The sequence below is a fragment of the Emys orbicularis genome, chromosome 3 (assembly GCF_028017835.1).
Source record: "Emys orbicularis isolate rEmyOrb1 chromosome 3, rEmyOrb1.hap1, whole genome shotgun sequence".
Classification (NCBI taxonomy): Eukaryota; Metazoa; Chordata; order Testudines; family Emydidae; genus Emys; species Emys orbicularis.
In genome coordinates this window covers 86,275,060-86,297,813 of record NC_088685.1, presented here as the reverse complement: position 1 = coordinate 86,297,813, position 22,754 = coordinate 86,275,060, and the positions used below count along the sequence as shown (strand labels likewise).

Sequence of the window (22,754 nt, the reverse complement as noted above, 5' to 3'; positions counted from 1 at the left end):
CAGATCTACTAGGCAGGGATTTCTCACAAACCCATGAGTGGGAGATGGATCCCAGAATTCTCAAGTCCATATTCAAACTATGGGGGTTTTCCGACATAGATCTATTTGCAACAGCTCAGAATGCCAAATGCTCACATTATTGCTCCAGAGCGGGATTGGGACACCACTCCCTAGGCGATGCAATCCTCATAAAATGGGAAGCCCCATTTTCTCTGACCCCACTCCTAAGCAGAGTCATTTACAAGATCAAGCAGGACAAATCCAGGGTCATTCTCATTGCACCCACGAGGCCCAGACAAACGTGGTTCCCATACTTGCATCAGATGGCAGTGAAACCGCCTCAAACCCTTCCCTTAGTACCTCACCTTCTATCACAAGATGCAGGACGCGTCTGTCACCCCAACCTCGCAGTAGTCCACCTCAAGCCCCGGTTACTCCATGGCTGTCTGGGGTCGAGAAGGCCTGTTCTGAGGAAGTAAAAGATATATTACTGAACAGTCGGAGACTAAGTACAAGAAAGACATATATCCATAAGTGGAAATGATTCTGCACCTGGTGCCAAGATAAACAGATCTTGCCACAGTCTTCCCCCCTACCAAGGATCCTGGACTATATACTAGGATTTAAAAAATTGGGGCTATCCACATGCTCCATAAGAGTACACTTGGCTGCCATTACCTCCTTCCATGACAAAGTGGACAGGGTCACTATATTTGCTCACCCGATGATTAAATGCTTCCTTAAAGGCATTGAAAACACTTATCCCACAATAAAACTCTACACCCATGTGGGACCTCAACCTTGTTCTACGCGGACTCATGGGAAAGCCAGTTGAACCCCTTGCAACTTGCTCTTTGTTTCACTTATCCATGAAGGTGGCTTTCCTCATTACCATCACGTCCCCCAGATGGGTGGGAGAATTAGGTGCCCTAATAGCACACCTACCTTATACAACATTCTTTAAAGATAAAGTAATCCTATGACTGCATCCTAAGTTCATAATCAAAGTTGCCTCCCCCTTTCATTTAAACCAACCCATTTACTTACCTGTATTTTTTCCTAAGTCACATGTGGATGGGAGGGGGGCCTCACTCCATACATTGGATGTTCTCAGAGCACTAGCTTCCTACATTGAAAGAACAAAAACATTTATAAAATCACCTAGACTATTTGTTTCCATAACAGAATGCTCGATGGTCAAACCATCTCAAAACAGAGACTATCCAAATGGATATCAGTATGTATCCATTTGTGCTATCAAAACAACAATCTACAACATCCACCGGGAGTTCGCACACACTCCACCAGAGCACTGGCAGCATCTGTGGCCTATCACTGACATTTGCAGAGCAGCTACCTGGGCATCAGTCCATACTTTCACTAAACACTGTGCTTTACAGAATAATCAGCATCAGATCCTCACTTTTGACTTACGGTGTTATCCACTGTCAGTAGATCAACTCCACTGAGGGGCACTGCTCAACAGTCATCTAAAGTGGAGCACCCACAGGTACACTCCACGAAGAAGAAGAGAAGGTTACTCACCTTGTGCAGTAACTGAGGTTCTTCGAGATGGTTGTCCCTGTGGGTGTTCCACTACCCTCTCTCCTCCCTTCTACTTCAGAGTTTCAGTCTGATTCTCTGAGGTAGAGATGGAATGGGGACAGTTGACTGCATACCACTATGTAACTGTTCAGAGTGGTGCGAGACAGCTACGGCACATGTGTGGTCCAACCTGGCACTGCTACCACAAATATCCTATTACAAGCACAGGGCGTCAAGACACCTGAAGTGGATCAATCAAATAAAGGAGTGCAATCAAATAAGTTTGAGAATGACTGCTCTATACCACCTCTGAACTGTGGCTTAGCTAGATCAGAGCTAGTTATGCTCTGGTGATCCCCAGTGGCTGGAATGGATCCTTGGGGACTGTGGAATGGGGCACAGTTTACAGTAACTCTGAAGTTGCTGTAAATTGGGGGAAGTAAAAAGGAATTAGGGCCATCTTTGCCTCTGCTTCTCAGGTCCCCCATGGAGCAAAGCTTGGTTGGGCCAAGCTTCTAGCACACTGTCTTCATACCCCACCCATTTTCCATAAATTAACTAAACTCTGGTTTTTAATTAGAGCTGGTAGAAAAATTAGAAAAAAATTCATGAAAAATTCATCATTTGTTTTTGTCAATGTTTCAAAAAATTTTGACTATCTGTATAGGTGATCAAAAACATCATGCATTTTTCATGCCAGTTTTCCCCAAAAACATCCTGTTTTTAAATTTAGTTTCTTGTTTGTTGAAAAATCAAAATTCAGAAATGTTTGACCAACTCTGTTTTTAAAATTGTATGTGAAATAACATACAACAAAATGTAATGAACTAGATTATTTTATTGCTGCTGAACTTAACTGAATAAAAGCTGTACCTGAAATGCATTATCTAATCTTCTGGGTCAGTCAAAGAGCAATGTCATTGTCAAGCAACGTATAGATATTAATTTTTTCATGGTCTTTTGTGTCTATCTAGATGAAGGAAGTGGTGTTAACTGATGAGGAAGAAATAATCAAAGCGAACATAGTAGATAATGAGGCATTGACACCAGAAGTGCTTGATAAAATTGTTCCTGAGTGGTGGACAAAGGAGCCAATCCGGTAACTATTATTGACATCGAATTATTTATCTTTTTGTTTAATTTCTTTTAATAAACTCAATTTTTGCAATACTAAGTCCACAAATTGTAGATAAGTAATGAATAACATGCAATAGATAATCCATTGGATATGTAATACCTTGCAATACCAGCATACACCTATACATTTAAGAATAAAGTATATTCACTTTAGTAGTTACGAAATAAAATATTAAACCATCCTAAAACATCTCAGTCTCTTAAAAAAGGATAAGTAGGATTTAGTGAGAACATATTAGTGTTAATTTTATGTTTTTGTTTCTAGAAGGCTAAAGTGGACAGGAAGGGAAGTGATAAACAGTATTTAAATGAGATTTCATAAACAATCCTGTTGGAGAAAGAATGATTAGATGACATATTTCATAAAGTACTGGACATAGAAGGAAAAGATTTATCTCAGAGAAAGTTTTCAGACTTGGGGTACGTCTTCACTACCCGCCGGATTGGGTAGTACCCAGATCGGCGGGTAGTGATCGATCTATTGGGGCTTGATTTATCGCGTCTAGTGTAGACGCGGATAAATCGATCCCCAATCGCTCTGCCGTCGACTCCGGAACTCCACCGCGGCGAGAGGTGGAAGCGGAGTCGACGGGGAAGCGGCGGCAGTCAATCCCACGCCATGAGGACATGAGGTAAGTAGAACTAAGATACGTTGACTTCAGCTACGCTATTTTCGTAACTGAAGTTGCATATTTTAGGTCGATTTCCCTCCCCCCCCCCCCAAAGTGTAGACCAGGGCTTGGGCTCCCATCCCACAACTGCTTACATGTAGTATGCTGCTGCATTTGTGCAGGCCTCCCAGTCCACACACGTGCAAGGAGTTGCAGCATCATGTGTTAAAAGTTAAATTTTAATTTTAACCAAATATATACCTGTAACTTTTACAGTTTACAAATGCCAACAAGATTTTTCTTAGTATATTAAAAGATTACAAAGAGGAGGAAAATGTTCTTAGACTGTTCACAATCAAATGAAGAAAAAATAATGGCGGTTTGAAAACTTTTTTTAAAACTCCTGTAAAACAAGAACATATTCCACTTTCTCAACTTTCCCAGTACTTCTCTCACAATTTTCTGCTTTAACATTATCCAACAGTTTGACAGGCTAAATTATATGCAGTTTATGAGCCCAGTTCTGCGTGGCCTTCTACTTCTTTTGGGGCCAAATTGTAGCCTGACTAGCCCAGGGGAATAAGGAGCACAAGGTTCCTCCTTACATCCTTAAACTAGCTATCTGTATGTTGGGTAGCAGTGATGGATGGGAACCGGCTCCACAGAACCAGTACATTGCCACCCCCTCACACAGTTGGACAGAGAAGGGCAGAATGATATATGGACTGGATGCATCCTTGGCTTTGCCCACTCAACATACTGACCAGTGTAGATGTACCATTGTGTTGGGGAATGTACTGTGCCAAGTATGGAGCCAGTGCAGTTTTCACCGTTCCTTGGGCAGCAGGGAAACTTCAAGGACATTATGACTCTCTGAGTATCTCACTATCTGGTTCATTATCTTGGAAGTTTCAAGACTAGAACTACATTTTAATCAGGTACAACCTTAGTTAAATTTATGAAGCAGCAAAAGTAAGTTAAAAGAGGCCTCATTTAAGTTACACCAAGGATAACTTTGACATAGCATTTTTGAAAGTATGCTATCAGGCTTTAAGTCCAAAATTTTTCTTGACTTAAAGTTTGCTATAATCAAATGAGGCCTTGCTGAGGAAACAGTCCATCCTGGATCTGTCATACAACATGATGACCATGGCATACTTAAATCATTAGGGGGCACAAGAAGTTCTCACGTGAATGCCAAAGCAATGCAAGTCCTTTTTAGGCACATGGTCATCTAGCCTCCATCAGGGCAAGCCACGTAAAGGTGACATGGAACACAAAAGCTGTTTGACTCAGCCGTCAGGAGATAGACAACTCAGAATTATTCCTGAACCAAGAAATTTTCCAGTTGATATCAACGGATCTTGGTCAGCCCCAGATGGATCTATTCACATCCAATGAAAATGCAAAGACAAGGCCCTTCTTCACCAGGGAAACCAGACAAAGATCAAAGGAAATGGACACTCTGCATCATAGATGGCAGAATTGGTTTCTTGGGCACCCCCCATCCCTCTTTCCCATTGTTCTGCTAATGGGAACTGTTATTCAGAAGATAAGAAGCAAGGAAGCATCTATCATTCTCCTCCTCCCTGATTGGTCACAAAGGGGTTGTGGTTCTCAGACCTACTGGAGATGTCACAGAGGTCTCCACTCCCTCTTTTCAGAAGACAAAATCTCCTGTTCCATGGCTGGCCCCACTCTTTCATGTCAGCCCAGACTACTGAGCTTGGCAGTTGAGAGGCAAGCCCTAAACAAGATGGGATGGTCTGTAAAAAAAAAAAAAAAAAAAGGTTTTAGTCTCAAGCAGAACTTCTGGCTTCGCAGTTTACACATGGGTTTGAATAAAATTTTCCTACTAGTGTCAAAATAGAAAGATCAGCCCTAGGAAACAAAATATTTCAGTTGTTGGTGACCCAAGATCCCCTTAATGCCAACTGATAGAGGGTTACAGGAATGTCCTGATTCTGGTGCATACATTCTGGTTTACCAAAGAATGTCATGACGTCTTAAGTACTGTAAGCTAACACAATGGATAACTATTTACATACGACGTCAATGGAGCAGTGTGACATCAACAGGGAAGGAAACAAGCGATGGGTCTGTATTCAGAGATAAAACTTTGGGGAGTATAAGTAGAAGGCAAAGAAGACACCCCCTAACCCTATACTTAGGAAGTAAACAAGCAGTGTGTTTACATTCATGAAAACAGGCTCTCTGCCAACCTTGGTTGAAAATGGTGCAGAGGAGTTTGGGGATGAAACAGACTTCTTTAGACAGGTTAACCTATAGGTTAAGTTTAGTCTCTAGAAAGTATATTATGATTTTGTTTTATATGTAACCTTTTGTTCCCAATATCTTTACTCACTGTTGTTTGAATCTTTGGTACTAAACATATCCTTGTTTTCACTATACACATATCTCAGTGCTAAGTATCAGAGGGGTAGCCGTGTTAGTCTGGATCTGTAAAAAGCAACAGAGAGTCCTGTGGCACCTTTAAGACTAACAGATGTATTGGAGCATAAGCTTTCGTGGGTGAATGCCCACTTCGTCGGATGCATGTCTCAGTGCTGTGATCATACAAGCGGGGTACATATTGTTCCTTTGGGGACAGCAGATCTGATATCACTGAGTATTCAGTGGAAAAGGAGCTGGACATTACAAGGGAATGCTTCAAAAGGACTTGGGGACTGGGCTGCATCTATTGTTAACCTGCAAGGCAAAGTAAAGGCTGGTGTTGCCCAGAGGAGAATGCTTGAGGGGCTAACAGGCTGGTGGTATCAGAGAGCTGACACCCAAGTAAGCACAAGCAAGACTCCCTCTCATTGCTGGCAGGGGGTAACAAGGTGACTCACAATCCTGGGTACCCTGAGAACCATCGCACTGTTCTGGACCTAAAACTTCCCACCATCACATGTGACATCTTGACATTAAATAATGACATAAATGTAGACTCATTAAAGACTCTGAAAGATCACCCAATAATAACTAAGTCCCTTAAAGCAGCATGTGTATCCAAAGCAACACCTGGGCTTATCTTCCCTTTCTAGGATCTGCCTACAGTGCTGCAAGGTCTTGTGACCCATCTGTTCAAACTGATGGCATCTAATTCCTTGCATTTTCTTTCCATAAACATGTCTCCTGATTGAAGTCATGTTGGCAAGAAAAGTCTCTGAAATCTCCATTCTTGTGCGACATGAAATGACCTCTCGAGGTCTCTTCCAGCCCTACATTTATATGATTCTATCACTTGCTCCACCATCCACAAGGAAAGATTGTTCTCCATGCTCCAGAATCATTCATAGTCAGTGTTAAATATTTCTTCCATTCCTCAGGAGAAAATAATTCTTTCATTTTGCCGAAAGCCTCAACATCATATAGAGAAATCATGACACATGCCTAAAGTAAGACGAACTATTAAAAGATAATGTTGGAGAATCTATCAATTCAGAAAAACACTGGGTCAGACCCTGGCCCATTCTGTAGCCCCTTTCCACCACTCTGCCAACACAAAGGGGTCTTACATCTGCCTTAAATGTGAAGCTGAGGTTTCTGCCAGCATGGGGCAATCCTTGGCTGATGTGGTGTTCTGTGCTGCCCCCGCCAAACATGCTGGGCACAAAAGCATATTTGTGCATAGATAAAGTAATTTTAGAAAATATCAGAGCCCACTCAATACTTTCCACAGAGGTATCCTAGGCAGAAAGAGTGCTAGCTTCCACAAAGGAAGTCTGTAAAGTCTTGTCATCCATCAACCTTTTTTCAAAAAAGCACTATAGGCTTGACTTCATTCCTCTGTAAAATCATCCTTCAACAGGACAGACTCCAAATGAGGTCCAGAAACAATTTTAATACTACTAATTTGAGGGAAGTCCTACTGTGCTATTTATCTTTCCTTCCTACTTTTGTCCAAATGTCTGACTGGGCAAAAGATTAAGTTTCCTTTCCGAGTCTGACCTTTCCTGCCATCTGCGTCACTTAAGATAAGTGCTTTGTCTATATCAAAGCCCATGTATATGAAATATTACTCTTATATTCAATCTAATAAGAAGAAGTACAGAAACACAAAATTCAGCTTTGGAAGTACTTATCAAGTATGAAGATGTAAGGAGTATGACCAGGACCTGGAGTTCCACAGACAAGTCTGAACTGACTCCAGTATTTGTGGGGAGAGAGGTTTAGCTCATGCAGAGAGGTGTAGTCCATGTCATGGACTGCGGGAGAGGTCATTCCCTGAAAGGAAATCATCAGCTAACAAACTTCACATGACAGACTATACCAAAACAATGATTTGTGCCCCCACTTATGATTCTACAGCAGTGGCTAACAAACACTATTTTCAGAGCCACACTAGCAACATTGAAGATGCAGGCACACAAAGCTCTTTTAGACACAATGCTATCTAGGCTGAAATTACTCTTAAACAAAATGGGCATTTGATTTCTGCGCCATTCAAAATACAGAGGGAAAGACAATTTTTGCTAAGCAGAATAAAATAAATAAAATAAAAAGTGAAAAATTGCTTCTAGTTTTCTAAGGGCTTGTCTACTCGCTAGGGAACTTTTTAGTGTGTGCCAGCAAGATTAGTGTGCAACTCAGTGCACATTTGAATTCACACCCCTCTGATGCACATTGCTGCACCATATAGACCAGCCTGAAGAGGGAATTGCAAGAAATTGAGAGGAAAAATGATGACTTTTTAAAATTTATTAAAAGGATTTTTTAATAGTAAATGTTTTTTTTTTCTTTTTGCCATTCACTCACTGAATTTTCTGTGTGGTAAAAGATTACTTTAGAAGTACATCATCTTTATCTTTGTTTCCAATCAGATCCACAGGATTTATACTGGATGGTTTCCCTCGTACATTTGAGGAGGCCCAGTACTTATCAGAGCAAGGACTCTGTCCTGATGTTGCAGTTTTTATCCAAGTGGAAGAAAGTGACATTTCTGATCGTCTTCTTCCTCCACGTTTGAAAAAATGGAGGGATAGACAAAATAAAAAAATGGAAAATAAGAAGAAGCTGAAAGACATGAAAGAAAAAATAAAGGTAGGTTTTATTCTTTCAGTAACAAACACATTTTAGATTAGTGTTACAAGGAGGCCTCAATCTCCTGTGCCACCTCAGGTGGTCAATTAATACAGCAGGGCAGCACCTGGCGCTATAAAGGATCATAGAGAATCATAGAGGATAGAGGTCCTTGAAGGAAGGCTGAACATCAGAGGGGTTTGCTGGCTGACCTCCCCAAATTGGAGAGCCAGAGCTGAGGGTCGGAGAGGGCTGAAGGCAGGGGAGCAGTGAAGGAGCTTACCTCCATGCTGGAGAACTGGAGCCAGAGGGCTGGGGGAGAGAAGGGGATACTCCCCAGGTAAGGATGAAGTCCCAGAAGAGAGTTGGCGGTGGTGGGAAGATCCTCTCCGAAGAACAGGGATATACTACAGCTGGAAGAGATGGAGTGGCTGTCCTGGCAGAAGGATGGGAGGGGACTGAAGAAGAACCCAGGTGTGGTGGAAAACCCCAGAGTGTGGTATGTGCTATGTTGACAGACTGTCTGTCATAGGATTTTAACAACTATGCACTGGGAGTGGCAGGCAGACTTTGTTTTTTGGACTTTTATTATGAATTATTCGCAGTATGTTTTTGTAATAAACTGGCCCCTAGGAAGGGTATTATTGAGGCAAGAGAACCCGTTGTGGGGTTCTTAGGGACCTGAGAGGGGAAAAGGGATGTTAACCCCTGTTAGGGTGCCCACCCATAACAGGACATTTGAGGATGAAGGGGAATCATTCACAGTTAGATTATACCATTTAGGCAGATCTCTGCATTGGGGGATGAAGCAGAACTTCATAGTCCTATGGGGAGCACCGGAGGCAAGTAGAACAATTCTGAAGTGGTCAGAGTTATGCTTATACCATCCCCCTCTCAGGCCTTAGTACAGGGGTCTATCCAGAGGAAAAGGGCATGGCTGGGGTTTTCCTTTGCCCTGGAGATCCTCATCTGCTAGAAGTAAAAGTTCTGCTCCAGCAGTTGTCAAAAGTTAGAGCTCTGCTCTAAAAATCTCATCTTTGAGGTTTGGAGATGCAGTACTGTCAACCTCAAGAGGTCAAAAATCAGGATGGTGGCCCCCAAAATCATGAGATTTTAAAAAACATCAAATCATGTTATTCTATTCGGTCTTTTGACTTTTTGATTCTCGTCTGCCAATGAGTGTGTGTGATAATGTCATTGCCAGTGTGATACTTTCAGCTTGAATGCATACAAAAATGCATGCCTTTCCCATGTGTCACAGATGGAGACTTCGCTTTGGCTCTAATCACCAGAAATAAAGAGAATGGCCATCCATGCCCTATTACTGTCCAGACTCCTTCCCTTCTTAGATTATAAACTTTGATAAAAGAAGGGCTGAATGTTAAACAGTTTGAGAACCTTGACCTATTTAGTGCATCATGATTCACACTAGCACATAGAACTTATATTACTTTTCAGGGTCGATAAATTATAGATGTACATAGACTTTAAGCCGAGAAGAGACTATTGTGATCATCTAGTCTGACCTCCTGCACATCGCTGGCCACAGAACATCACCCACCCACTCCTGTAATAGACTCATAACCTCTGGCTGAGATACTGAAGTCCTCAAATCATGATTTAAAGACTTCAAGTTACAGAGAATGCACCATTTACGCTTGGGAGGCTGTTCCAGAACTTCACTACTTTGATGGTTAGAAACCTTTGTCCAATTTCAAGCCTAAACTTGTTAATAGCCAGCGTATATCCATTTGTTCTTGTGCTAACATTGGCCCTTAACTTAAATAACTCTTCTCCCTCCCCGATATTTATTCCTCTGATGTATTTTTAGAGAACAATCATATTTCCCCCCCACAGCCTTCATTTGGTTAGGCTAAACAACCCAACCTCCTTAAGTCTCCTTTCGTAAGATAGGTTCTCCATTCCTCTGATTATCCTAGTAGCCCTTCTCTGCACCTGTTCCAATTTGCATTCATCTTTCTTAAACATGGGAAACCAGAACTGCACACAGTATTCCAGATGAGGTCTCACCAGTGCCTTGTATAGTTGTAATAACACTTCCTTATCTCTGCTGGAAATACCTTGCCTGATGCATTCTACAATTGCATTAGTCCTTTTCATGGCTCCCTCACACTGATAGCTCATAGTCACCCTGTGATCAATCAATACACGGAGGTGTTTCGTCTCTTCCAACTGATATGTCCCCAGCTGCTGGCAAAATTCTTCTTGTTACTCCCTAAAGGTGTGACCTTGCACTTTGCACTATAAAATTTCATGACATTTCTAATACTACATGTAACGGGGCGTGGCTCCTCTACCACCTTCTTCCCTGCAGAAACTGCATGGACTCCAATAGTTGTGCCTTCACTATACCCTTTTATTTTAAGTTCCCTCCACCATTTCCACCACAAACCCATGCAACAGACTGTTTACAGCACCACCTGCACTTTTTGGCCCTCCCCTCAGAACCTGAGGGGAACAGAGGTCTCCCTCCCCTGAGGCATCCATGTAACTGGGCTAACCCAGCCCTAGTCCCCTCTCCTGCCCTTGGCACTTCCTTCCTGCTTCTTTATCAGCCTTGGGTTGATAGGCTAATTGGCTCCTTATCCTATCCATCCATCCATCCATCCAGTGAGGAGGGCGAGGAGAAAGCAGCATAACTGAAATGCTGAATAGAGAGGAGCAGAATCTAGAGGGTAGTGAAGGAGGAGACTGGAACTAAGAGCCAGTGGGGGGAACTGGAACATGGAGGCACAGGGTGGGAGGAAGGGCGTATAGAGATGAGGAGCCAAGGGAGACCCAAGAAGGGAAACTATGATGAGGATGGCCTGGAGAGGGCAGGCCCATCAAGGACTCAGGATTCAGGAGATGGGCAGGGAAGTAAGGATCTGTAACCACTAGAACACACTCACCTCAGAACCTACAATAGAACCTGGAATTCCTTAGTTCATAGATTCATAGACTTTAAGGTCAGAAGGGACCATTATGATCATCTAGTCTGACCTCCTGCACAATGCAGGCCACAGAATCTCACCCACCCACTCCTGTATCAAACCTGTGTCTGAGCCATTGAAGTCCTTAAATCATGGTTTAAAGACTTCAAGGTGCAGAGAATCTTCCAGCAAGTGACCCGTGCCCCATGCTGCAGAGGAAGGCGGAAAACCCCCAGGGCTTTTGCCAATCTGCCCTGGAGGAAAATTCCTTCCTGACTCCAAATATGGCGATCAGCTAAACCCTGAGCATGTGGGCAAGACTCACCAGCCAGACACCCAGGAAAGAATTCTCTGTAGTAACTCAGATCCCACCCCATCTAACATCCCATCACAAGCCATTGGGCATATTTACCACTAGTAGTCAAAGTCGAATTAATTGCCAAAATTAGGCTATCCCATTATATCATTCCCTCCATAAACTTATCAAGCTTAGTCTTGAAGCCAGATATATCTTTTGCCCCCACCACTCCCCTTGGAAGGCTGTTCCAGAACTTCACTTTGAATCCTGCTGACAAAATGTGTGCCTCATCCTCATTAGTTACTCTGTTAGTTCAAGTGGCACATGTCTGTGTTGTGGATCTAAAGATTCTAACCTTGTTAATGAACTATGCGGGAGTCATTATAGTTCCATATGATGGAATATTTTTTCAGTTTTTTTTTTTTAATGTAGGAAATTACATACACAAAACTTCATTAAAAGAATGATAAGGTTGCAAAGTCAAGCACTTAAAAGTTAGGAATTAAGATTGACCATTTTTAATTGCATGATCACATACTATTTTTCCCCATTCAGTGCACAGGATGGATGGTGTTCAGAGAATTAATCAGGGTTAAATAGTTAATGAGGCTGTTGTCTGTATAACACCTGCTTCACTTGTTGTAGAAGTTAGAAGGTGCTTAGCAAGTGAGGCAGGAGATTGCAGGAAGAGGAAATATGGTCTTGTAGTTTAGGCAGTTGAATACTACCCTGCAGCTTCCTCCTCCTCCTTAATGCTGTCTGGGTCTAGCTGGGGGGCATTGAGAGAAACAAAAAAATACTGTCCCTACTCTCCGTTTAGGTCCCAGCACCACAATGGCCTACAACAGGTGGTAGTCACAATAGCAGGTTAGCTCCCTGCTGCCCTGGATGGCATGCCCATCAGACAGAAGCTTTGGAGAATGTAGCAGCCAAAACCTTAAAAAGTTGCTACTGAGCATGTATAGAATGAGCAATAAAAGGCACATCAGACACTTAGCCTGACCCCTTTCAGGTTCTTACTTCAAAGCATGGCAGCACTAGAGCATCTCAACATGAAGGTTGTAAGAACTTTTTCAGCATGGGTGGAACATCTTTTTTCCCTAATCTCGTTCTCATTCTGCATTTTTTATAGCTGACCCGTTTTTTTAACACTTTCCCAAAAAACGCAGAATGAGGCAGAGATCCAACATAAAAAATTGCAGCCTGAATTGTTAAACTTCTTCAAAGTTATAAGCAACTAAAATCAGGATCTTAAAATGGGAAATGTTGAGCAAATTTAACTTTACGTGATACTACCAGCTCCACTCTTAATAAATACAGAGGGATAAATCCTGAAGTTCATACTCATTTTTAGACATGTTGATTTAATGAGAGTTTTGGACTGAGTAAGGATAACCTGTGGAATTCAGGGTTTGGTCCCAAATTAATAAGTTTTTGGTTCTTATTAGTATGTCACAAAAGGTGAGATCCACTTTAAGTTCCTTGGATGAGAGGCGTTACAGAAATTCAAAGTATTGTTATTTTATTAAGTCTTTTTTTCACTAATAGGAAGAGAAGATTGCCAAAAGAAGGGCAGAACTGTTAGCAGAGCAAGCCAAAAAGAAAGAGGAGGTAAGAATAATATAATGGGGGAAAAAATAAAAATGGAAATATTTGATTTGGTCTGTGTTAGGAATATCTAAAATGTCTATGATTATAATATCTAAGTTTTATTTAGAGTAACATGCAGTAGCAGTACTATAACTGAAGTTGTCAGAAACCTCTCTTTTTCCATTATAATTTAATCAGATATTTAAGGCATTTTACTATTGATTGGGAACAAAGCTACATATTGGAGACTGTCCACAGAATATTTATAACTGTGTTTTAAATTACTTGTAAACATGAACTCCTATTCAGCAAGGTACTTAAGCACATGCCTATCTTTGAGCACATGAATAGTCCCATTAAATTCAGGTGAGGCACATTTTAAGCATCTTGTTGAACTGAGGCCATGGTTACTCTGAAACATGAAGTTATCATACTCAACACAATTACAAAATGTACTAGAGCTATATTCAAACTCTTTGCCTCCTCCTGGGTATTCTCAGGTATGGTGTCAGCTAACAAGCTTGTTTGTAACAAAACCCTGTCAAACTGCAATAGCAAAGCATGCTAGCTACAGTGCATTAGAAAACAGTAATTAAAACACATTTCTATGTCATGTCAGCAGAACTGCACTCTAAAACTGCATTCAAGCCATGATACAGTGCTTTTCTGTGTTTTCTTTCCAAATATTAATCTAAAAGTTACTTATTTAGATTTTTTAATTAAGACTTCCATTTTCCAAAAAATAAATTGGAGTTTTAGTTGTTCAGTTCATGTCATTGTTTATAAAGCTCATTATTAAAGGCATTTATGGTATTCTTCAGAAGTTTGTTTTTTTCAGCATTCCTAACTGTGCTCCCAGATTCAATGAACTTCTTCCCACTACCAAAATAACTAGTTACAATGATAAACAATGACAAGTGGCAAGGAGATGTGGAAGGGTGTAAAAATACTTAGGTTTTTAGTTTTTAATAAATATTTTCTGATAAGTCTGCACTTCGATTTCAGCAGCTTTTATAGATAAATACTGTATCTGGTTAAACCAGAAGCTTTATTTGAAGCTCAATTACTGTAAGTTGGTTAACATTTATGAATAGTAATTTGAATTTGATTTAAAAAATTCACAACAAAATCATAACAACACATGAAGCTATTGCTGAAAATAAGTCTTCCTCAGAAGCAAACTTTTCAACTTCTCTATTTAAGCTGGTGTGTCTTAGTGAAATAGTGTACTCTTTCCCCACCTCTGCAAATCATCTTTGCAAATTATTTATAAGCTAAAACAGTGGACAAAAAAGGGGAAAGTGTGTGAGAGAAAATAATATTAGTTTATTTCTTCTGAACTTCTGTACAGTAGGCATGAAACAGTTGAACATTTTATATTTTAGGCTGCAGCATATAGGGAAGAGGAGGAGGCTAGTGACGAAGAGGATGAAGATGAAGAAGAAGATATTGAAATGATTCTTGAAGAAGAGTTCCCAAAAGAGGAAGAGGTAGATGAGGAGGAGGAAGAGCAGGAGGCTGATGCTGCTGAACGCATGAAAAACGAAATTACAGAAAAGTATGAAACAGATAGTAATAATTTACAAGGAGTACAGGTACTTTCTTCATTATCTACTTTATCAAATAACATGGCATGAGGCAAGAAGTGCTTCCAGTTTTATAGTTCATTTAATTTAGTTGTCAGATTTCAAAGTTATAGTATTTGAGATCTTTGTTTCCTTTTTATGAGCTAATTAATGCAGGAGGACAGACTAGATGATCATAATGGCCCCTTCTGGCTGTCAAATCTATGTCATGGTTATGGGGTTGATTGCAACTCTGCCCCCTTTCTGAGTGTAAGATAACTTTGCAGGATGACAGTTAAAAAAACAACATATTATTCTTGTAAAAAAATACAATACCAAATCAGTGAGAGAGAATCAAAACTGAACCTTTTAATGTCTTTTATGCAGCAACATGTTTAGACTCCTTCAAGTACAATAAAAGGCTCCAGGTGGAGCTAATGGAATACTACATGTTTTTTGAAGGTAGTATTTTTACAGCTCCATATTCCTCTCCCATTCTCACCACTGAAGTTTAGGAGTACATTATTTGTTTTATTAGTATTTTGATGACTAAGTTGGTCAAAAAGTAACAAGCAGATGAGAATGTTGGTAATTATTGTTTCAAGAGGTGCATAGGCATCAGCTATTGGAGAGGTGGTTTGTGTTTTAGAATTTTGTGCTGCATAGCACCCTGCCTATGATGGATTGAAGCAAAGACTCCAGAATGTAGATCTACATAAATAGTAAATTTAAGAGCCACAATTACAGGTTAGTATTTTCCCCTTACTGTATCTAACTCTCATTTTAACTTACTCAAAATTTATTTTCTCATTATTATTGATACCCAAGAATTTTGTCTAAATAGCAGGCTTATTTATTAATAAATAACTTATTCTTCCTATCTTCTTCATTCGTTATTGCCACCACTGGGTACTGTGGCATCTCACTCAATTATGCAATAGTAAATTTTGATATCAAAACACTGGATAGTAGCCTCTCTAAAAGGATCAGACAGATGGAAGAGATTAATTAGAAAACAGACAATTTTTATATTGTAATTAAGTAGCTGAGCTGTAATATGTGAGCAGAGGACAGTGCAATGAATCTGCTGAGGCTCTTTTGACTCCTCACTGGAAAGCAATTGGGCAGCTAGGAGGAGCAGGTCCCCTGGTATTTGGGAGGACAGTTGGAGGCCTGGTGGCAACTCAGGCTAGGGTTCTGGAGTTCCCTGTGTAAAAGTGACAGGATTCATGTATAGTGTAGATAAGAACATGTTCATAGTATCAATAAACAATCCACCAAACCTGACTCCACTATATCAATTCTGTCAAGAACAGAAACTGACCTGCCGCAAGTCACCAAAATGGACCAGGAGGGACTGGGGAACCATTTTTTATGCATAGATAATAGCTAAATAAGCAATGGGGGTCAGGTAAAATAGAAAAAAATACATGACATTTCATTGGTTTTGATAAGAGACCTTTTAAAAGTTCAGCTAAATGGAGTTAGAGTCTTCAAAGTTAATGGAAATTATAGTTTTCTGATTTTATTTTAGCATATTGTAATACTGTAATACAAATCTTAATAATGAAAACAGAGGGGCCAGATCTTCAGCTGAAGTCAGTTGAGGTACACTGATTTACACTAGCAGAGAATTTAGTCCAAAGATCACTAATAGTTAATGGCCGTTATTATTCACATCACCGTTCATTACAACATTTGATCATGTTTATGATTTTTGTCATACGTTATTCTTTCATTATTCAGGAAGAACTTGAAAGGTTGCTGATACCACAAATCACCATCAATGGAGGGCGAAAACCTCACATTGTACGTTACCAATTGTATAGCAAGTTGAAGCATCTAGTAGAAAATCGAGAAAGCATTTTTGAGAAATGTTACCCAATAAGTTTGCCACTTGCACGCAAGATGTTGGTTCTCTCTTATAAACATCCCAGTTCTTTTGGTCAATGGGACCCAATCAAGGTAATGTAATTAAATGGCTGAAGTATACTTTCAGGAAGTAATTCTTGCTTGTCTTCTTTATGCCCATATAATTAAGATAAAATATTATGAAAAGCACATCACTGAATATTTTCAATAACCAGCACATACTATTAATAACAAGAATTGGTCAGTTTAGTGTTGTGTTTTAAGCACTGATTAATGATATTTTGTAAGCTTTGTGGGAGCATTGAGCAGATGGAGGTTGGTGAATTAGTACAATCAAAGGTGGAGCTGAGCAAGAAAGAAATGTATGATACACCTCTACCTCGATATAACGCGACCCGATATAACACAAATTCTGATATAACGCAGTAAAGCAGAGCTCTGGGGGGGAGGAGGGCTGCGCACTCCGGTGGATCAAAGCAAGTTCGATATAACGCGGTTTCACCTATAACGCGGTAAGATTTTTTGGCTCCCAAGGACAGCGTTCTATCGAGGTAGAGGTGTACTTAGGACCCAGCAAATATAGGATAGCAAACAGGAAGTTCCTACAGCCTTGCAGGAGCACCAGAGACAAGTAAAAGGGTTTTGGAGTTATGGGTGATTAACACAAAGTTCTGCTGGGTAATCTGTATGTAATTTTGTTGGAATGCTAGAAGTGCATCTTGGTTTTGTAAGTGAGTAAAAAATGAGGGGCAGAGCTGAGCTAAGAAAAGCCCAATGAACAGGAAACAACAACAACAACAACAAAGAAATTCCTGAAGACGGAAGAGTAGGAAGATACAGTTGGAGGAGTGACAGCTTTGCAAGTGAGAAGAGATTCTTACATATCTGAGTTTCCAAGAGTAAAACTAAGAGAGAGCATGTAAGGAAGAGAACAATTTAACACCTGACACATGAAAAAAAATTCTGTTAGCAGAAAGAAGCAAGTACAAGACTGTCTTTTGATGGAATCAAGATGGTGTGTTGTCAAAGCTGTAGGATGCATGAAGTAGAAGATGATGACAATTATGGAGGAGAAAATAGGTGTGCTTTAGGATCAGATAGAGATGAGTAGAATTAAGGATGCCAAAGTCTTCATATATCAGAAGGTATGAGATATGCCAATTGACAATTAAATTTTTATGGATCTGAAGATAAGACAAGACTATGGAGGAGATAATGGTTAAGAATAACAAACTAGAAGGAGGAATGTGAGCACCAGAAGTGGATTAAGGCAGAATCCTAGTATCCTGTGGAGCTAAGGCATGTGGTTTGAAGGGACCTGAGGCACTAATGAGAAACCAAGAATCTGAGAAGGGTAGAACGTGTAGTATGGCAGTCTGTAGCCACCAAAGAGCAGTGTTTCAATATTATCCTCTGCAGATGCATAGCTCAGGAATACAGTGGCATTTCCATTATTGGTAATGGCGCCTAAGTATTACTGAACAGTGTACCCTCTGTCAGTCAGTCCACAGAACAGCACTTGTTTTTAATTCAGATAATTATTCTTTTCTTTGTTCTTACCAGAAATAGAGTAATGCGCTGGACATTAAAATGGGTATAGAATTCTCTCTTATCCCATCTACAACAGTGGTTCCATGGACAGACAGTGTTATGGTAACCCCCCAATGGGACCAAGGAGGCAATGACTTCTGAAACGCTCCCATGATTACCTAAGCCTAGGCCAGATATTGAGGGTTCCGCTCCTTTATTGATAAAATATCTGATAACCAGGCTCAATCAATTTATTTATCAAAGATAGATCTCAGCACAATACAGAAAGGTTAATACAGTATCAATCTCGAGAACAGTCTTGCATCAGTTACATTGTTACTCTGTTCCAAATTCTGAGCTTAATTTTGCTCATATTTATATTCCCTTTGTTTATGACAGATAAAAAATCCACAGATTTTACACATCGTTTCTTATCTGGGGTTTGTGCATAACATTCCAGATGTCAGTAGACTGCAGAGACATCTACACTACTGTACCTAGCACACAGTCCATATCTGACAAACCTCAACAAAACATATTTCTTCCATCTGACAGATTCTACACATATAAAGAACCAAAGTTACAACAGTTTAACTGCTAGTAGATTTCTACAATAAAGCTTAGCATAAATACAAGGCATTTGGGGAGTACAGTTTATAGTTATACAACTTAGCCTAAATACAGAGCATTCTGGGAATATATAACATTGGCTAACAGTCCTCCTGCCCCTTTGTCACCTTGATTCATAGCATCAGGACAACACCTTTGACAAATGCACATATGAAGCAGAAGTAAGAGCGTTCATATGGAATATTATTTTACCACAACTTGTGAGCAAAAATACAAAAATAACATTAACAAAATCAAAACTACTTGTAAAACAATCTAAGCCTTAAAGTAATCTTTGTCTATGTATTAGAAATTAATATGTCCAAGCTACCATCATGTAGTAGATCATCTAGAACCTTTTCTATTTTGTGCATGTCACTGCTAATCTGAATTATGTGAGTGTCTTTTTGAATCAATAATGTTTTTAAATTTAAGGTTAGTGGATCACTGTGTAAATTAAAAACTGGTATGTATTTCTCAACCTCATGCTGATGATTGGGCTCACTTTGGATAATGCATTTATTGTGGTAGATGGGAACAGGCATAATTGACCCACATGTGTGCATGGGGAGAGAAAAAAAGGCATTCTGGGAGTACAGTTTGTATTTATATAATTTAGCCTAAATACAAAGTATTCTGGAAATATATGATATTGGCTCACACAGATCACCCTCCTTCAGTGTGTTTCTTTCTTGGACAAACTTCTGAATAAAAGGTGAGCACTTCTGATGGGGGCATGGACAACATCAGCCCACTTAATGGATGCTGTGTGTCCAATCTGGCCTCAAACTCTGAATAAGGAGCGGGCTTCCCCAATGGGCTTAATCTGCAGCAAGTGAGATTTTGGTTAGGTATTAAGAAAAACTTTCTAACTATAAAGATAGTTAATATCTGGAATAGATTTCCAAGGGAGGTTGTGGAACCCCTATCATTGGAGGTTTTAAAGAACAAATTGGGCAAACACCTGTCAGGGATAGTCTAGGTTTACTTGGTCCTGCCTCAGCACAAGGGGCTGGACTTGATGACTTCTTAAGGTCCCTTCCAACCCTACATTTTTATGATTCTTGGGGATATTGTAGCCCTAACAACCTGCCTGTGTGCTGTCAGCACCCTGCCTCAGTTTGCAACTCTTCTCCACAGCTTAATCAGCTCTGCAGTAGTTTCTCTGCCTCTACCAAATCCAAGGGCTTTGAGTGAGTCTGAGAGTCAAAGAGCCAGCATTTCTGTTTGTCTCTCAGTGCTTGCTCTCTGTGGCACATTTTCCCTCCATTTTCTGGTCTGTCACAGAGAGCCCAGCAGTTTCTTGATAAAACAATAATATTGTTTTCTCAAGGCTGTGTGTGAGGTTCATATCTCACCTTCTCTGCTCCTTGCTGGCAACATTCCTTCCATTTTTCTTTATGCTGTACTCTTCCTGTCACAGCACAGAGAGCTTTGCAAGTGCTTTCAATGACTTGCCTGCACTCCCCTCAGTTTCTGTCTGTTGTGTCTCTTATGGCAGCTCCTATATTGCATCACATCTTGAGGCCCCTTAACTAGTGTCCCCTCTACTGCCTTTCAGGCTGTCCAGTCTTACTTACATGATAGCTCTGCCTTCCCAACAGTTCTTCCCAGCAAGATGGTTTTTCAGCTTCCTCTAGAATTTGTTCCCAGTGTGAATATCAGATTCCAAATAAACTAACTCATTGTTCTTCCTCTCTGTCTGAATCTCATATCCTCCCTCAGACAAGAGACTTATCTAGAGCAGTGTTTTTTAATCTGTGGCTTGCAACATAGTACTGGGTCGCGGCATGTAAGGCGCTAGGTCGCCTTGCTCTGGTCAGCACCGCCAACTGGGATGTTAAAAGTCCCGTTGGCGGTGCTGCCCAGCTAAGGTAGGCTAAAGCCTACCTGTTTCCACACCACGCTGTGCCCCGGAAGCGGCCCGCAGCAGTCCGGCTTCTAGGCAGGGAGACCACGGAACTCCGTGCACTGCCCCCACCCCAAGCACTGGCTCTGCATTCCCATTGGCTGGTTCCCGGCCAATGGGAACTGATGGGGGGCGGTGCCTGCAGATGAGAGTCGCGCAGAGCCGCTTGTGTGCCTCTGCCTAGGAGCCAGACCTGCTGCTGGCTGCGTCCGGGGCGCAGCGCGGTCCGCGGTGCACTCCGGCTGTGCTGCTGAGCCGCTGGAGGTAAGTCTGTGCCTGCACCCCAGTTCCCTGCCCCAGCCCTGAGTCCCCCCCAAACCCAGAACCCCTCCTGCACCCCAAACTCTCCAGCCCAGAGCCCTGACCCCCTCCTGCACCCCAACCGCCTGCCCCAGCCCTGAGCCCCCCCCAACCCGGAGCCCCTCCTGCACCCCAAACTCCTCATCCCTGGTCCCAGCCCAGAGTCCTGACCCCCTCCTGCACCCCAACCTCCTGCCCCATCCCAGAGCCCCCTCCCACACCCTGAACCCCTCATTCCTGGCCCCACCTCACAGCCCTCACCCCCACACCCCAATCCTCTGCCCCAGCCTGAGCCCCTCCCATACCCCAAACCCCTCATCCCGAACTCTGTTGGGTGGTGAGCATCAACAATTTTCTTCAACTCGGTCCCCAGAAAAAAAGTTTGAAAACCACTGATCTAGAGACTTACTTCACAGGAAGTAAGTGCAAAGAAGCATTCCAAGATATGTGAAGTAGCAATATGCTTATGTTCGTGCTTCTTTATGTATTATCATCAGCTGGGACAGTTGCTTCTCAGGATGCCTCCTTTGGGTTCAGGTCCTTACTAGTAATGTGATAAGGTTGGACCTCCTGGGGATACTGCTTGCTACATCCATTGTCTGTCTGTGAATCCACTGTCATAAGAGGGGAGAGGAAAAGATGTATGACAAAGGAGAATTACTTACTGATAATTTTGTTTGTCATAGAGTCCTCTTCTCCCATCCTACATGCCTCCCTCCTCCCCTTTGGATGGTATGCTACTGCTTGTATATTATTATTTCTCTCACTGTCTTGTATATCCTATCCTCCTTTCTGCCCCTGGAAGTTTCTCTAGCTCAGGGATGGTGTTCTGTCTAAGGCTTATGTAATCAGGGGTAGGGTTTCAGAAATCTTTGCTTCCTTCCAGTAGGTATTTCTATTAACACTGTGTCCATGAATCCACTATTGTAGGATGGGCGAAGAGGAGACTGAGAAACAGAAGTATCAGTAAGTAACTTTTTCCCATTTTGTATATGTTACAGCTAAGTGAAGGAGATGTAATCAAGCCTTTCCAAAACCAACAGACTCCAAGCTTGCCTGTAATCCACCGACAATATATTTATTTCTTTTCAAGTAAAGAAAATAAAGAAAAATTTATGAAAAATCCTATTAAATTTATCCGTCAGCCAAAACCCAAGCCATCTGTTCCAGTTAAGATAGCAATTGTGGGACCTCCAAAATCTGGGAAAACTACAGGTAAGGTCCAGTATTTTCAAAGGGTAGGAGCTTCCCTTATAATTGGGGTTGTGTCTCTCATAATCATGTTAGCAAGAAATTACAAACAAGTCACTAAAATTATTGCTGTTGCCATGCATAGAATGCTGCAGTTAGTTTCCCCACTATCCTATTTATCAGCCAGAAATATCTGTGTTCACCATCTCAACCCTGTCCCCTGTCCTCAGGAAGCAAGAATATTCTTGTGGTTAAGCCTTGGACTGGCACTTGGAAGATATGGGTACAGTTCTGTTCCTAGTGCTGACAGACATCCTGTGCTAAGTGACTCTAGCAAGTCACTTAATCTCCTGTGCCTCAGTTCCAGTGTTGATTTTGTGTCCTATCCCTTTCCATCCACTCCTTGTCTGTTTAGATTGTAAGGTCTTCAGAACAAGTGCTGTTTTTATAGTGCCTAGCATAAGCAGTTCCGATGTTGGTTGGGACCTGTAGGTGCCACTGTAGTACATATAATAATACTCCTTATGTCTCTTACACTGAGAAATCCAATCACTGATGCAATGGGAGGAGTCTCAGGCTCATCTAATATAATGCTTCCATTATATATCTGGGTACACAATAAAATAGAAACAGCCAGTG

At 41.2% G+C, this 22,754-nt stretch overlaps 1 protein-coding gene across 1 annotated transcript in view; it reads left to right on the top strand.

The window, feature by feature from the left end:
• AK9 (adenylate kinase 9) overlaps positions 1-22,754 on the top strand; it is a 180,696-nt gene that overhangs the window by 119,634 nt on the left and 38,308 nt on the right. The window contains exons 28-33 of the mRNA XM_065401415.1: positions 2,520-2,644; positions 8,120-8,343; positions 13,102-13,160; positions 14,525-14,734; positions 16,451-16,669; positions 21,926-22,139. Of these exons, the coding sequence (XP_065257487.1) occupies positions 2,520-2,644; positions 8,120-8,343; positions 13,102-13,160; positions 14,525-14,734; positions 16,451-16,669; positions 21,926-22,139 (1,051 nt within the window). The remainder of the gene's footprint in view (positions 1-2,519; positions 2,645-8,119; positions 8,344-13,101; positions 13,161-14,524; positions 14,735-16,450; positions 16,670-21,925; positions 22,140-22,754) is intronic.